The sequence below is a fragment of the Hyperolius riggenbachi genome, chromosome 11 (assembly GCF_040937935.1).
Source record: "Hyperolius riggenbachi isolate aHypRig1 chromosome 11, aHypRig1.pri, whole genome shotgun sequence".
NCBI classification, from domain to species: Eukaryota; Metazoa; Chordata; class Amphibia; order Anura; family Hyperoliidae; genus Hyperolius; species Hyperolius riggenbachi.
The window spans coordinates 15,350,448-15,366,436 of record NC_090656.1 but is presented as its reverse complement, the minus strand read 5'-3'; the positions used below and the strand labels follow the sequence as shown (position 1 = coordinate 15,366,436).

Genomic DNA, 15,989 nt, shown 5'->3' with positions numbered 1-15,989 from the left:
ACAGGGTTCTGTACTATCACCATTACTCTTTGCAGCCTATATGCTCCCACTGGGCAAAATAATCCAGAACTATGGCCTAGGATACCATTGTTATGCAGATGACACACAACTGTATCTGTCCTTCAAGCCTGGCACCCAAGACCCATCAGCATCCATAAATGCGTGTCTAGTGGATTTACAAAATTGGATGAACACCAGCTGGCTGAGGCTGAACTCTGACAAAACAGAGGTGTTGGTGGTAGGTGGTCCACACATGATGGATAAAGTTCAAAACGCTCACCACCTCAAACTAGCAATTGGGAGAGATACTGTACAGTATAAAGACTCTGTGCGAAACCTTGGGGTGATCCTGGATGGAAATCTAAAACTCAGACAGCAGGTATCAGCTGTCGTCAAGTCTTCCTTCTTCCATCTAAGAAATATAGCGAAAATCAAACACCTTATCCCAGCTGAAGACCTACCTGCCCTGGTTCACGCATTTGTATCCTCCCGCCTAGACTACTGCAACGCCCTGTTCATCGGATCTACAGATAAGGCTCTGCGCCCCTTACAGCTAGTACAGAATGCTGCAGCCAGACTCCTAGCCAATGCCCCCCGCAGCTCACACATCACCCCAGTACTGCAAACTCTTCACTGGTTGCCAGTAAAATGGAGAATCAATTTTAAGATCTGCCTGCTGACATTCAAGGCTCTACACCACATGGGACCCAAATACATAGCGGATCTATTGGAACTTTATGCCCCTTCACGCACCCTCCGCTCTGCCAACAAGATGAAGCTGGTTATTCCCAGGATACACTTAACATTTGGTGCTCGGGCCTTTTCCTACGCAGCCCCTACTCTATGGAACTCACTTCCACAATCAGTACGAGAGGCTCCTTCTCTGGACAGCTTTAAAAAAAGGCTTAAAACTCACCTCTTTTCCCGAGCCTTTGAGACTGCATAATGCAGGGTCACAGCGCTTTGAGTCCCCAGGGAGAAAAGCGCTATATAAATATTATTGTTATTGTTATTGTTATTTGTTTGTATTTTGATTTCAGGAGTTGGGCAATATGGACTCGAGACAGCTGCAGTGCTGGCAGCAAAGATGGAGATGTCAGTCGGATAAGCGAAAGGTTCCAGATGCCAATCTAAGTTTGGAGAAACACGAGATTCCTGAAATTGGAAAGAGACTAAAACACGAGATTTCTGAAATTGGAAAGAGACTAAAAACCGAGGTTCCTGAGATCGGAAAACGTCTAAAAAAACTGACTGAGCAAAGCATAGTGCAAATTGCTAATGTTTTTCTTTCCCAAGGTGGTGCTTTTATAATGAAGAGTACCGTGCTGATGGTGATCCTAGGTTGCCATTCCGTCCTAGGAGAACGAAGAGAGGACATTCTCATGTATAATAAGAGGTTAATGAGAATGCAAGGCCCAAGCATGTTAATGTTGGGTGACAAAGGTACTAATCCTTCCACACCTCCCTCCGCTTGGCACAGATGGACCATGCAGGGACGGAGGAAAAGAGCACTTGTGCCAGGAGAAAACAAATTTCAGGGCACAAGGGGGGTGAAAGGTCTGAAGGGTCAGGTGTGCGGGCAGTGGGAATTGAATGGCAGTGTAAATCTGCTATTGAGTACCACACTCCCAGAATCGACGCACCGATCCAAAGGTTTGTTAAAAGGTACATTGCAGTACAATGGGTACGTGCAAAAGGTGGAGTGTGTGATTCAGGGGTACCTTGTCTTGGTTATGCAGAGTGAGATGGTTCCAGATTGGAGAGGAACGAGTAGGAGGCGTCAATTCCCCTGCCGGAGAGACGCGGGGGACAACATCACACTCTGGAGCTACCAACAGAGAGTGCCTCTGAAACAACTATACACACGTAAAGGCTGGAAAGCCGAGGGTGGGTGGTTCTCGAAACAAGAAGTAAAAATCGAGATCAAGCCACATTTCCAGATGACAAAGAGGGTGGGGAGAGCGGTCCCGGGGGAGGGAACGCCAACACAGGGAACCCCATTCACACCACACGGGTCACAACAGGGGACGATATTACACAGTCCATATGCAGCAGCTTATCCTCATGATAGTTGGGTAAGTGAAGAGGTACTCTTAATTGAAAAATTGCAGAGAGTACAGTCTTCCCGACCTCAGGTACATATTGTGCCTCGGGACATAAGGGGGGAAGAGGTCCAATCAGGACAGTTGGGGACATATGTTGTCAGGGAGATGCTAAAAGATCCTGTCCAACTGAGATTGGACAAGGGGAGGTATAGCGATTTTTCTGGAGAAGGATCTTTTGCATGGCAGCTTCGAGATGTTTGGGTGAACAAAGGGAAACGGTGCAACATTCCTTTAGGCACCGCCACTCCCTTAGTTCCCACCTCAACCCGTGTCTCACACCAGGACCTGAGAGGTCAACCTTTTTTGGTGCTAGACGGGGAGGTGAAGCAAGTAGAGTTGTCCTCATGCGGGCAATTCTTGCAGAAGTACCTGCGTTGGCCGGGGCAAGTCAAATTTAGTGAAGAAGCCTGCAAGCTCAAGAACGCAGAATGCGAGGATACCATTCAAAAGATCCACCCTGAAGCCCAACCGATTGTTCCGGTGGCTGAAGGAAAGGTTTGGTTTTTTAACATAAGGTCTAATGATACATTCAAGGTATATTCTCATAATTGTTCCGATAAGGGAGATTTTCCAAGGGGAACATATTGTGGGAGCGGAGATCCCATATGGATCCAGTCATCCAGGTTGGATGACGTTGTTTCTCAAATTGTTAAGAGAACTCTAAAGTGCAAAGCTTCACGGGTAGTTCCCGTCCTGAAAGAGAACACGACATGGGACAAAGGGGAACAGGGTTTGATCCAAGACGACCACATTTTGTTACAAAGGTTAAACAAACAGTACACTAAGTTAGAGGTAAGATTTCACCATGATACAGGTGATCTTAACGAGGTAGAACACAAAAATGAGCAGGTGAGTGCCAGTCTGACCTGGTGGACAAAGGTTCCGGTGATGTTCCAGGGACACTCGGACTGGGCCTCTGCAGTTCCGAAGTTTTTCTACACCCACTGGTCATCTGGATGGGGATGACAACGTTAGGCATCATTATCCAGGTGAGGTTGCGTGTTAAAATTACGTAAAACAAATTAACCTGGTCCAGAGATTGGTGCCTCATAAACAATCTCCTGAACCAATATTTTCAAATTAAGAGATATACAGGGTTACAGGTATAGGTTTAGTAGTACCTGTGATGGAGCTGATTGTATAAAGGCGTTCTTTTAGAAGGCACCTGGCACTGCTCCCTTGAGTAACAACCAAACGAGTTTCACTTTTCTGTGGTCATGCAAGTTTGTGAGTGATACGCAAGTGACGCAAATGCTGAGCATGTGGTATAGAGGGATTTAGAAGTAGGGCCTCCCCAGAGAGCCTGGTTACAGGAAGACCAAGAGGTCGTGCTCTCTCTCTTCAAGGGGTAACCACCGAGAGCAGAGAAGGTGTGTGAGCACGAACATCGAAAAGTGAAACATAAAAGAAAGAAACCAGGTACTGGGAGGTTCAAATGCTGGGATCTGCGGGTCAAGCCGTTTTAGGGGGGATTGTTATAATTTAAGTAGGCCTCAGTTACTTGGCCTGAGTTTTATGTAAAAGGCTTGTCCGCAGTGTATGCCTTTAAAATCAATAGAGGTTTTGTGATGCAGGCAGAGGCATCTCAGGGTCTGCGTGTAGCAGAGGATACACGCAGATACTGAGAACATGTTCCTAAAAGAAGGCCATCGGCCTACTCTGACCTCCACGTACACCACAGGAACAGTAAACATCGGCCATATTTACTAAACATCCACATTCCTGCATTTAGGTCAAATGCCTCATTGATTATTAATCAAGTAGGTGGGTATGATGACACCACGAGTGGGTCCACCAATAATCTGATCTAGGGGGTGGCGAAGATGATGTCATATTTAACTCTTTCCTAGTCGGTATTAAACCCGGAGTGAGCGATGGAGAGAGCATTCTGCTTCTTCCTTCCGCACTAGCTCGCAAGGCCGACTGGGACCTCTAAGCATGTTCTTCCTTTCTGTAATCTGATATAATGTATGCTGTACATAGGTAGTTTAGTGTAACGTAGTTAGGAAGAAGGTACCTGATTGACTTCAGCAGGGAGTCTAATCACGAGCTTGTAACGCAACATGAAGATTGGCATGGCTAGGATATGATGAATGTATCTATCTGTATTCCTGTTTCCTGAATAAATAACGTAAATATTGAAGAAGCCTGAGAAAGTCTATCTCCTGTTTGCTGTGTGGAGAGTCAAGTGATCTCACAGTCTGTGAGACGGTGGTGTCGAAGCAAGGTGATATAAGAACAGTTTATAGCAACAAGATTCCCCATAAACACGAAATTTCTCTTAATCTCGGGAAATTCGTGAAATTTGTATTACAGCCATAGTTGTAATTTCACAAATTACGTGAAATTTTGCGTAATCGTAATTGGGCTATTACGCTCATCACTAACTATCAGAGATCTGATATTCCTCATTGCAAAATATTTATATATTGCTAAATATATTGCTAAATATATTGCTAAATAATTTATAATAAATTATATTATATAATAATTTATATTGCTAAATATTCCAATATTCCTCCTCCTCCTTCACAGTTTCGGACAACAGGACTTGCAAGAATGGAGAGATTCTGCACTAACATGGGACAAGGACAGAATACAGCAGGTGAGTCAAGATAGACGAGTTTCAATTTTATCTGCATTGCTTCGGCAGAGTTTTATGTTCTTTTAACGGAACATTTATTTGATATATAAGCATTAAAAGGTTTTGTAAAAAACATAATAATACAGGTAGTGACTGACTTACAAACACCCGACTTACGAAGGTCCCGCCGATACAAAAGGTCACCAATATGGGAACAAGTCAAAAAAAGTTTTCAAAAAGACTTTGTAATTTTTTTTTAAATTAATTTAAAGAATATTAAAAGAAAAATGTTTGTTTTTTAAACTTTATAAAATGACATTTTGCTGCGGTACATTATACTATATAGTGAGTTTAAAGCAAATCTCAGAATCAACTTTATTCGCCAAGTACGACAATTGTCATACCCGTATACATTAAAGTCAACCTCCAGACTAAAAATCTACTCAGCAGCACTGAAAAGCCTTGGTGTTTCTTTAACAGTTTCACAGCATCAGAACTTTGTTTTTCTTACCCAAGCCTCATTTTTAGCTGCACAGAAGCTAAGCTCTGCCCCATCAAAGAAATCTGCCCCGGAATTTTTGTCCTGATGCTGTGCAAAGCATGATGGGATTTCTGATGTTGTTGTTCTCATTGCCTAATGCGCGCAGCTGGGAGGTGGGATCAGGACACAGGACAGTTGGAACTGTGTCTCATGCTTCCTGTCACCTCCTTTCATATATATAAGAGATTATATTACCTATCTATTTGAATTAACATAACTTAATGACAGTATGTTTGTTTAGGCTGAAGTTCCCCTTTAAGGTGCGTACACCCGCCATATTGTAGCTAACGACGGATCTGTCAGACCCTCCCGCTGGGCGGGCATTTTGCCGACAGTAGGATGTGTGTACACGCTGCCGGAAGACTGATAAGACTGTTTCTGCCGACAGCGTGTACACACGTCCTACTGTCGGCAGAACATCCGCCTAGCGGGAGGGTCTGACGGACTCGTCATTAGCTACAGTATGGCGTGTGTACGCGCCTTTAAGAGCACAGGAAACTAGCAATGCAGAACTCGAAAGCAAATTAGGGTGAAGGGAAAGTACTGCACTAAGGAGTGCATGCCTGATGGGGGGGGGGGGTAGGGCTGCAGGAGGTCTGCTTGGGGGAAATAGGTTCTCCTGTGCCTGATGATTCTGGAGGGGATGTGTCTATAGCAGTGGCCCGATGGGCGAAAGAGCTACTGCCCGGGTGGGAGGGATCGTGCAAAATCGGTGTGGCCCTAGTCATCATTCTAAAAGTGTGGAGGAGGTCTAGGGGTGGCGGGGCGATCCGACGATCTTTTCCGCTGCCCTAATTACTTTTTGTCACTAGCGGTTGTATCTGTATACCCCCCTCCTGGCTCCCCTACATACTAAGTGTGGCCATTATAACTCCCCACACCTCATAGGAAAGACTTGTGCACATTCTAGAACATTCTTGGTTGAGGCAGCCGGTTGGATCCTGAAGGGCAACCTGAAGTGAAAGTAAACTTATGAGATAATTGCATCTGTAGAACTAATTGTTAACAGAACTTTCCTAGACTTCCTGATTCTTATTTTCTTTTCAACACTTGAAAAACTAGGTTTGAAGTTTAAACAGCAGCCATGTCAGTGTGGCATAAGGCCGTTTCCCGCTTGCACGCTGTGTGCAACGCAGGTGGCCATAGCAATGCACAGCACTTGCATTGCCCTTTCCAATGCAGCATAGGTGGCATTCATTTATTGGCACTGCGTTTGCACAATATTGCATGCAACCATGCAGTGCGTTACCATGCTGAAGCGCAACCCATGATTGGAAACATCAGACAGTGCAGTCATTGCACTTCTAAAGTCCTTGTGTAATATACATTGTGCTTGGCTGAAAACACGATAAGCAACACACAAGTGTGGAAGGGACTTAAAGCAGCAGGGACAGCCATACTATCCCAGGAAAAAACACAGATAAGGAGATAAATACTTGTTATACTTACATAATATATGTATTGTACTGTTAGTGATGGCCGGAACAGTTCACTGGTGAGCATTGTTTTTTGTTTTTTATTTCCCACAATCTAAACATCTATCTATCTATCTATCTATCTATCTATCTATCTATCTATCTATAAACACTATCTGATGACACGGCATTGCCCGGGTATCTATTTGGCTGGGGTTGGCTCTGCCTGCTTTTTCTAACCCTAACACACAATTACTCAATGACCAAGTTTGCGAGCTTTTGGGTCTTTGGTATCAATAATTTGCATTTTCACATTGAAATGAAACAAATCTGATTGGCTGTTTGTGGCTTTACACCCTTTTCTGAATTTGAACCCCAATCACCCAATAACCAACTGTACCAGGTTTGAGGCTTGTGCAAGAATAGCAGCAATTAAATATTCCAATTGAAAATCAATAGGTTAATTTTGATTAGCTCTTGTAGGCTCCACACACTTTCCTGAATATTAATCCCAGTCACCCAGTGACCAACTGTGGCAAGTTTGAGAACCCTGCCATTAACAGCGTAAGAATGGCTGCAGTTTATATTTTTTCATGTAAAAAAAAAATTTAGTTGTTGGCTCCGCTCACTTTTTCTCACCTTGACATACAGTCGCTCAATGACCAAGTTTGTGATCTTTGAGGTCCTTGGTATCAATAATTTGTATATTCACGTAGAAATTAAACAAATCAGATTGGCCGTTTGTGGCTCTGCCCCTTTTCAGAATGTGAACCCCAGTCCCCTAAGGACCGACTGTACCAGGTTTGTGGCATCTGCTATTAACAGTCAGCAATTGAAATATTCCCCTTGAAAATCAAGAGTTGAATTTTGATTGGCCATTATAAGCTCCACCCACTTCCCTGGATATTAATCTCAGTCACCCAGTGAGTAACCTGCCATTACCAGTGTAAGAAGGGATGCAGTTTCTATTTTCCCAGTGAAATTTGTTTCTGGCTCTGCCCACTTTTTTGTAACCTTGACACACAGTCACTCAATGACCAAGTTTGTGAGCTTTTGGCTTCCTGGCATCAAAAATGTGTGAATGGAAGCAGTGTATCCACCAAAGAAATCTGATTGGCTGTTTGTGGCTCCACCCCTTTACTGAATTTAAACCCCAGTCCCCCAATGACCGATTGTAGCAAGTTTGAAGCCTCTGCCATTAACAAGTATGAATGGCAGCAGTTTAAATATTCCCCTTGAAAATCAACCGGTGAATTTTGATTGGCTGTTGTAGTCTCCACGCACTCTTCTAAATATTATTCCCAGTCACCAAGTGGCCAACTGTGCTAAGTTTGAATACCCTGCGATTAACAGTGTAAAAATGGCTACAGTTTACATTTTCCCATTGAAAATGAATGGCTAAAATTTGATTGGCTGTTTTATGCTCCTCCCACTTTTCCTGGATTTGTAACCTCGGTCACCAAGTGACCAACTGTGCCAAGTGTGGGGACTCTGGCTTGATTACTGGGAGAATGGCAGCCTTTTATATTTTTTTCCATTGACATAAATGGATAAAATCTGATCGGCTTTTTTTAGCTCCGCCCACGTGTGCAGGAGTGACGCGAGACCCCCAGAACATATCATCCCAGGTAGTAAGGGATCTGTATACAAAGTTTTGTTGAAATCGGTCAAGGCATTTTTGAGTGATCGCGGCACATACACACACACACACACACACACACCACACACCACACACCACACACCACACACACACTGTACACACACTGTACACACACACACACACACACACACACACACACACACACACACACTGTACACACACACACTGTACACACACACACACATATACACACACGATGCAAGTTTTGACTTAAAGGGGCATTATTACGAATTACTGTTTTAATTATTGCAGCATAAAATTAAGCCAGCATCCAAAATAAGCTGCAATAAAAAAGCTTTAGTTTAAGAAAAATAAACAGAGCTGCTTCCTCAATCACTTTAGTTTTCAGTATCCCGTCATTTGTATTGTAAGTGTCGGACTAAACAGACCAGTACATTATTTGCTGGGGAACATCTGGTATGATTGTTTATTTTTTTCAGATCTGACTTCCCTGTCACCTTGTTGTTCTTGGTTTCTCCGCACTCACTAGCAGAGCCGCTATGAACTGTAAAGCTACATACTCATGCGCGCACGTGAACAGGGAGCGACAGCTCCCTGCCGGCGACAGCTGTCCACACGTCTCGTCAGAAAGGCAGAGACGCGGCGGAAGCTGTTTGTGAATGGAGCATCCCCCGGCCGGATGCTCCATTCACTCGCGTAGGTCTCCTGTCGCTAGCCCGCATACTCACGCGGGACTAGCGACAGTTCCGGCGAAGTCGCGGCGACAGCTGTAGCCGGGGATTGAACATGTCAATCGCCTGACGACAGCTCCGACGGGCGACGGTTCGGGGCGCGCGCGCTATACACACGGGCGACCTGTCGCTGCAACACGCGCGTGCCACGTGGCTGCGGCGACGGCCGTACCCCGTGTGTATGGGCCTTTAGGCATGTCTGCTATCAATAAAGGAGGAGGGGGGCGGATAGACAGCCGAGATAAGGTGGCTGATTTATTGAGTGCCGGGGTCCTTCATGGCTTCAGCCTACGCTGTGAGGAAGCGCAGCTTTACAATAGTTTATAGCGGCTCGGCTCGTGAGTGCGGAGAAACCAATTCTAGTTAACACAGTAAATCTAGCTGCAAACAGCTTCAACAGTATATGATTATTTATTCCTGTGATACAATGACAGCAGCCATGTCCTGCTTGTAATCATTACACACAGGTAAGCTGATCTGCATCTCCAGCCCTCAGGTTGTGATACTCCACTCCCCTCTCCTCCCCTCTCTACCCTTTCCTCTGAAATCCTGTGCATGCTCAGTGTGTGCTGGGGGTGTAATTTGAGTAAAGTAGCTAAATTTACTACAACACAACCTGTGGAAGGAGACAGGCATAACTGCAAATACAATGTTCTCTGGAATTTCACAGATATATTCAATTGAAGAGTGAATTCTTTGTAATCAAACCTAATATTTATAAAACTACAATTTTTTAATTCTAAGCAGATAAAAGTCCCACATCCCAAAAACATACAGATAAGTTAATTGGCTTCCCCCTAAATATGCCTTAGACTACAATACTTACATACACAATATATACAATCATACATAGACATATGACTATAAGGTAGGGACTAGATTGTGAGCCCCTCTGAGGGACAGTTAGTGACAAGAAAATATACTCTGTACAGCACTGCGTAAGATGTCGGTGCTATATAAATATTTAATAGTAATTGTGCAGTTCGACAAGATTTGTAACTGCGTGTGTACTACAGGCAGCGCGCTTCTGACTACAGGAGAGTGCTTGAGGAGGTGCACTTTCCGGTGTGCACATATGCTAATAGTGTACACTCAAGCTGAATTGCAACAGGGGCAAACCCAGCATTTTTAAGGGGGGGGCGGATTCCTGAGAGTTCTCCCTCAACCATGCACAATACAGTATAGCAATGTGGTTAAACATCAGGCTGGGTACTAGGATGTCTGATCTGCTACTACCAATCGACAACGGGGTCAATCAGAAGCAGTATGGGTACAGATAATAATGAGGACAGCACATATTGCTAATGAAGGGGAAAGTGAAGCATTCGCACAGCAGGGCACAGGGCTGTGCTCATACCTGGCTCTGTGCTCTGTTAAGTGCCCCAGAGCTGCTCCATGCTCTGTACATCCAAAGCCAACTGTAGTGGAGAAAGAAAGGGGGAAGTGCTGTGAGCTGCAGGATATCTGCATATATTCTGGTGTCTCAACTTGTGCCTGTCCCCAGACACTGCACTGCCCTGGTCTGAGGGGGGATTCTGGGCAGCTGTAATCCCCCCCTGCGTTTGCCTATGAACGGATCTATGGATGACCAAGCGGACATTGAGGAACCTTCAAGAGTACGGGGGGAGGAGAAGGCTGAGGGCTTATTCACACCTAAAGTGTTTTCATCTTTTTTTAAGCACCGGCGATTTGCAAAATTGCCCTAAAAGCGCTCTTGATTCCCTATGAGAGTGTTCACATCTGAGCGGTTCGATTCCGATCCGCTCAGCAAAGCGCTGCCTGTACCATTTTTAGGGCAATTTGCCTCAATGTAAGGTATAGGGAAATCGCAAAGCGCTTGAAAAAGCACTTTGTATAGTTATTTCCCCAGCGCTTTCATGAATAAATACATTGGGCTTGATTCACAAAGCGGTGCTAACTGTTAGCACGCCTGTGAAAACCCCCTTAGCACGTCTAAACGAGCTTTTCGCGCACAAAACTTTATGCGCGCAAATCTTTGCGCGTGATCTGATTGAGGGCTGGTTCAGACGGACGTCTGGGGGCGTTGCGGCGGCTGCGCGGTCAGGCTTTCAGTAGCCTTCGGTCGCGTCGTGATGCGGTCGCGTTTTTTTCTTCCCCTAGGGGAACATTAGCAACATGTTGTTTCCAGGGACAGCCCGAACGCTCGCGAAAATCGGGACCCGAACGCCGCGTTCGGGTAAAAGCGTGCAAAAGCTCGGTGTAAACGCTCCCATTCACTTGAATGGGAGCGTTTACCGCGACGTTCCGAACGCTTGCGGTAAACGCTCCGCAAGCGTCCGTCTGAACCAGCCCTGAGAAATCCGGTGCTAACCTACTTAGCACCCTGGTTAGCACGTCTAAAGGCTTTAGTGAATCAAGCCCATTGTATTTATTCATTTCCGGGTGAGAGTTCACTTCCTGACTGATGTCAGGAGGTAAAAAAATGGAATCGCTCTGCAAAAGCGCTTACAAAATCGCTTTATACAAAATTGAAGCGCACAGGTAAGTCCCGGGAGGGGGAAAAGAACCTGCAAAAATCCTAAAATCACTGGCGTCAGCAATTTCGGTTTTAGATGTTAACAAGACCTAAAAGAATCCCCAGGTAACTAAAAGGCAACTTTTTTTACCCCGCCACAGGCTTTACAGCCAGCAGCAAGCAAGAAACTGTTCTTCAATGACAAAGAACTGAAAAGTTAATGTAAAGCAAAGAGGAAACATTCTTTTCTAGGAGAAACGTCAGGGGAAAAGTCAATTGTCAACATCTATACAGTGTCCTATTAAAGGATACCTTAGTTGTAAAACTTTCCGCAAACATAAGCCCTGTGTATGTGCAGGGAAGAGTGCATAGGCTTATCGCACCTCCCGTGGGCTGGTGTCTGTCTCCATTTTCCTCCCCATTCTTTGGGTTCTGGTCGGCGCCCTCTGACCCAGACATACTGTGTTTCCCCGAAAATAAGACACTGTCTTATATTAATTTTTCCTTTAAAATATGTGCTAGGACTTATTTTCGGGGAGGTCTTATATTTTGTGGTGCTAGCCAGATCACCCTTCAGTATTTAGGTAGATCTCCCCCAGTATATAGTCAGAAACCCCTAGTGTATACCCACACACCCTCCCACCCCCCAGTATTTAGCCAAAATCCCCCTATTATGTAGCCAGCGTATATAGGCATATTCCCCCCCCCCCCTCTCCCCGCCCCTGCCGCAGACACTAACACCTCTCCGTGCGAATGCATGGAATGAAACGGACTCCTTCAGGACAAATCACAGTAAGCTTCTGTCAGAGTTGCGCTGCTGCCGCCGTCACTTTACCTCCCTGCTGCTGGCCCCCTCCTCCAGAAAGTGTGATCCCCCTCCGTTTTCAATGTGCATAATTCAAATATCAGATCAGCGGGGAAAAGCATATAAACTTGTACAGTATCAATGCCGCCGTATACAGGAAGTGATCTCTGTTTACTTCCTGCATACATCAGCGCTGTTACTATACAACTTTAGATGCCTTTCCCCACTGATCTGAAATCTGCATTATGCACAGCGCACGCCGGAGGGGGATCCGATTTTGCCGGAGGAGGGGGGCCAGCAGCAGAGAGGTAAATCGGCAGCACAGCGGTGGTGCAGGCAGAGGGGGTTGGCTCGGCGGCATGGAGGATCGCGGGGGGGTGTGTCTTATTTTCGGGCGATGTCTTAATTTAGGGGAAAGATAGTAGTACCCTGCACATGTGCAGTATGTTCACTTTGGTGCCCTGTGACTGCGCTCACGTCATATTGAGTCCTCAGGGAGCACAGTCACAAGGCGCCTAAGCGGATATACTGCGCATGTGCAGGGTACTATGTCTGGGTCAGAGGGTGCTGACCAGGACCCAAAGAATGGGGAGGAAAACTGAGACAGACACCGGCCCACGGGAGGTGCGATAAGCCTATGCACTCCTCCAGGCTCTGACTGACCCACCGAACTGCCGATGTTTCCATCGGTAGGCCCCGCCACCTGGGGGCCCCAGAGCTGAGAAGGAGGGGGGCACAGCGCAGGGAGGGGGGAAATTGTGCACAGAGCAGAAGGGGGGGGGGAAGCCTACCCCCTCCCTCACCTAGAGGCCCCCCCTTCCGCGCTCCCCCCCTCCAAAATTGCAGCCAGCCAGCGACAGCGAGCGGGGAACAGCTTACCAGCATCAGAGCGATAGCGCTGCATTCCCGCTGGGCTGGGCAGGAAGTACTGCGAGAGCGTGATTGGTCAGTGCAGGAGACCAGACCAGCAGTAAGCTGTTCCCCGCTCGCTGCCGCTGGCTGGCTGCAATTTTGGAAGGGGGAGCGCGGAAGGGGGGGAGCTAGGTGAGGGGGGAGGCTTCCCCCCTCCCTGCTGCTCTGTGCACAATTTCCCCCCTTCCTGCACTGTGCCCCCCTCCTTCTCAGCTCTGGGGCCCCCACTAACTGGGGACCTGCCTTTGTGGGGATATCTGCTGCCAATCTAATTGTATTTTGTGGGGAAATCTGCTGCCAATCTAATTGCATTTTTGTAACGATCGATGACAGCACACAGAGAGAATCTGATTATTGGTGATCTGCAGAATCACCAAGAATACAGATATGACTAACCTCTGGACACCTGATAAAGTGTAAGTGTTTTGGTGCAACAGTAAGCGGTCTCCCGTGGGGCGGGAGACGCAGATAACAATGAGCATGGACCACCTGAGGAGCAGATGGCCCTTGGCTGGGTGTGAACTATCTCCTGGCAAGGGGATAGAGATAACCTGCGAGCCAGTGATTACCTGCAATACCGGGAAGCAGACTATACTGCAGCCAAAGGACTCCTAAGGGATAGAGCCCTTGGCTGTACTGCAGGGAGGCCTCTCTGAGGAGCAGGAGGTCCCTGCAACTACCTGACACTAGGTGGAATAGTGTCACGAGTAGTACAGACAGGCTGAACACCTGAGGGATGAGTGACAGCCCAAGTGGTCGGGCAGGCCAGGTCGGCAACACCCGAGCCAATGGTAATAACAGATATAATTCCCAATCCAAGTCTGGGGTGTGAGGTCTCGACACCCAGGAACTAGTCTAGAGAATAACACAGTAATAGCACGGAGTTCCTAAGCTTGAGTGTGTGGTCCTTGGTCACTACACCCTGGAACTGGTCTAAAGTATAACACAGCAATGACACAGTATCCCTAAGCTTGGGTGTGAGGTCCATGGTCACAACACCCAGGAACTGGTCTAAATAATAACACAGCAATGACACAGTATCCCTAAGCTTGGGTGTGAGGTCCTTGGTCACAACACCCAGGAACTGGTCTAAATGATAACACAGCAATGACACAGTATCCCTAAGCTTGGGTGTGAGGTCCGTGGTCACAACACCCTGGAGCTAGTCTAAAGTATAACACAGTAATGACACAGTATCCCTAAGCTTGGGTGTGAGGTATGTGGTCACAACACCCTGGAACTGGTCTAAAGTATAACACAGTAATGACACAGTATCCCTAAGCTTGGGTGTGAGGACCGTGGTCACAACACCCTGGAACTGGTCTAAAGTATAACACAGTAATGACACAGTATCCCTAAGCTTGGGTGTGAGGTCCGTGGTCACAACACCCTGGAACTGGTCTAAAGTATAACACAAACGTAATCTGGCTAAGTGTGAATTCCCACCGCCGGTCTGAACGCAGAGATAGCCGCCCCGTCACTAGACCACGCGGCGGCATCTCCGCTGTTCATTACAATTTTCTGGAGATATCTGCTGCCAATCTAATTGTATTTTGTGGGGAAATCTGCTGCCAATCTAATTGCATTTTCTGGGGATATCTGACGCCAATCTAATTGCATTTTGTAGGGAAATCTGCTGCCAATCTAATTGCATTTTGTTGGGATATCTGCCGCCAATCTAATTGTATTTTGTGGGAATATCTGCCACCTATCTGATTGTATTTTGTGGGGATATCTGCCACCAATCTGATTGCATTTTGTGGGGATATCTGCCACCAATCTAATTGTATTTTGTGGGGATATCTGCTGCCAATCTAATTGCATTTTCTGGGGATATCTGCCACCAATCTAATTGCATTTTGTAGGGAAATCTGCCGCCAATCTGAATGCATTTTCTGGGGATATCTGCCGTTAATCTAATTTCATTTTGTAGGGAAATCTGCTGCCAATCTAATTGCATCTTGTGGGGGTATCTGCCGCCAATCTAATTGCATTTTGTGGGGATATCTACAGCCAATCTGATTGTATTTTGTAGGGAAATCTGCCGCCAATCTGATTGCATTTTCTGGGGATATCTGCCGCCAATCTATTTGCATTTTGTGGTGATATCTGCTGCCAATCTAATTGCATTTTGTGGGGATATTTGCCGCCAATCTGAGTGTATTTTGTTGGGAAATCTGCCGCCAATCTAATTGTATTTTGTAGGGAAATCTGCCGCCAATCTAATTGCATTTTGTGGGGATATCTGCCGCCAATCTAATTGCATTTTGTGGGAATATCTGCCGCCAATCTGATTGTATTTTGTTGGGAAATCTGCCACCAATCTGATTGCATTTTGTGTGTATATCTGCCGCCAATCTAATTGCATTTTCTGGGGATATCTGCTGCCAATCTGATTGTATTTTGTTCTGAAATCTGCTGCCAATCTAATTGTATTTTGTGGGGAAATCTGTCGCCAATCTAATTGCATTTTGTGGGGAAACCTGCCGCCAATCTAATTGCATTTTGTGGGGATATCTGCCACCAATCTAATTGCATTTTGTGGGGATATCTGCCGCCAATCTGATTGTATTTTGTTGGGAAATCTGCTGCCAATCTAATTGCATTTTCTGGGGAAATCTGCCGCCAGTCTAATTGCATTTTGTGGGGAAATCTGCCACCAATCTAATTGCATTTTGTGGGGTTATCCGCCGCCAATCTAATTGCATTGTGTGGGGGTATCTGCTGCCAATCTGATTGCATTTTGTCGGAAAATCTGCTGCCATTTGACTACTTGATGAATTATCATGAGGCATGTAA

General features: G+C 46.0%; 1 protein-coding gene across 2 annotated transcripts in view; it reads left to right on the top strand.

Annotated features, from left to right (window-relative positions):
* The window catches only part of LOC137539198 (polycystin-1-like protein 2), a 232,689-nt gene that overhangs the window by 26,526 nt on the left and 190,174 nt on the right, over window positions 1-15,989 (top strand). Inside the window, exon 4 of one of the 2 annotated variants that reach the window (XM_068261716.1) lies at window positions 4,641-4,710. The exons of the other annotated variant lie outside the window; for it this stretch is intronic. Coding sequence (XP_068117817.1) covers window positions 4,641-4,710 — 70 coding nt within the window. The remainder of the gene's footprint in view (window positions 1-4,640; window positions 4,711-15,989) is intronic. 2 annotated transcript variants of the gene reach the window in all.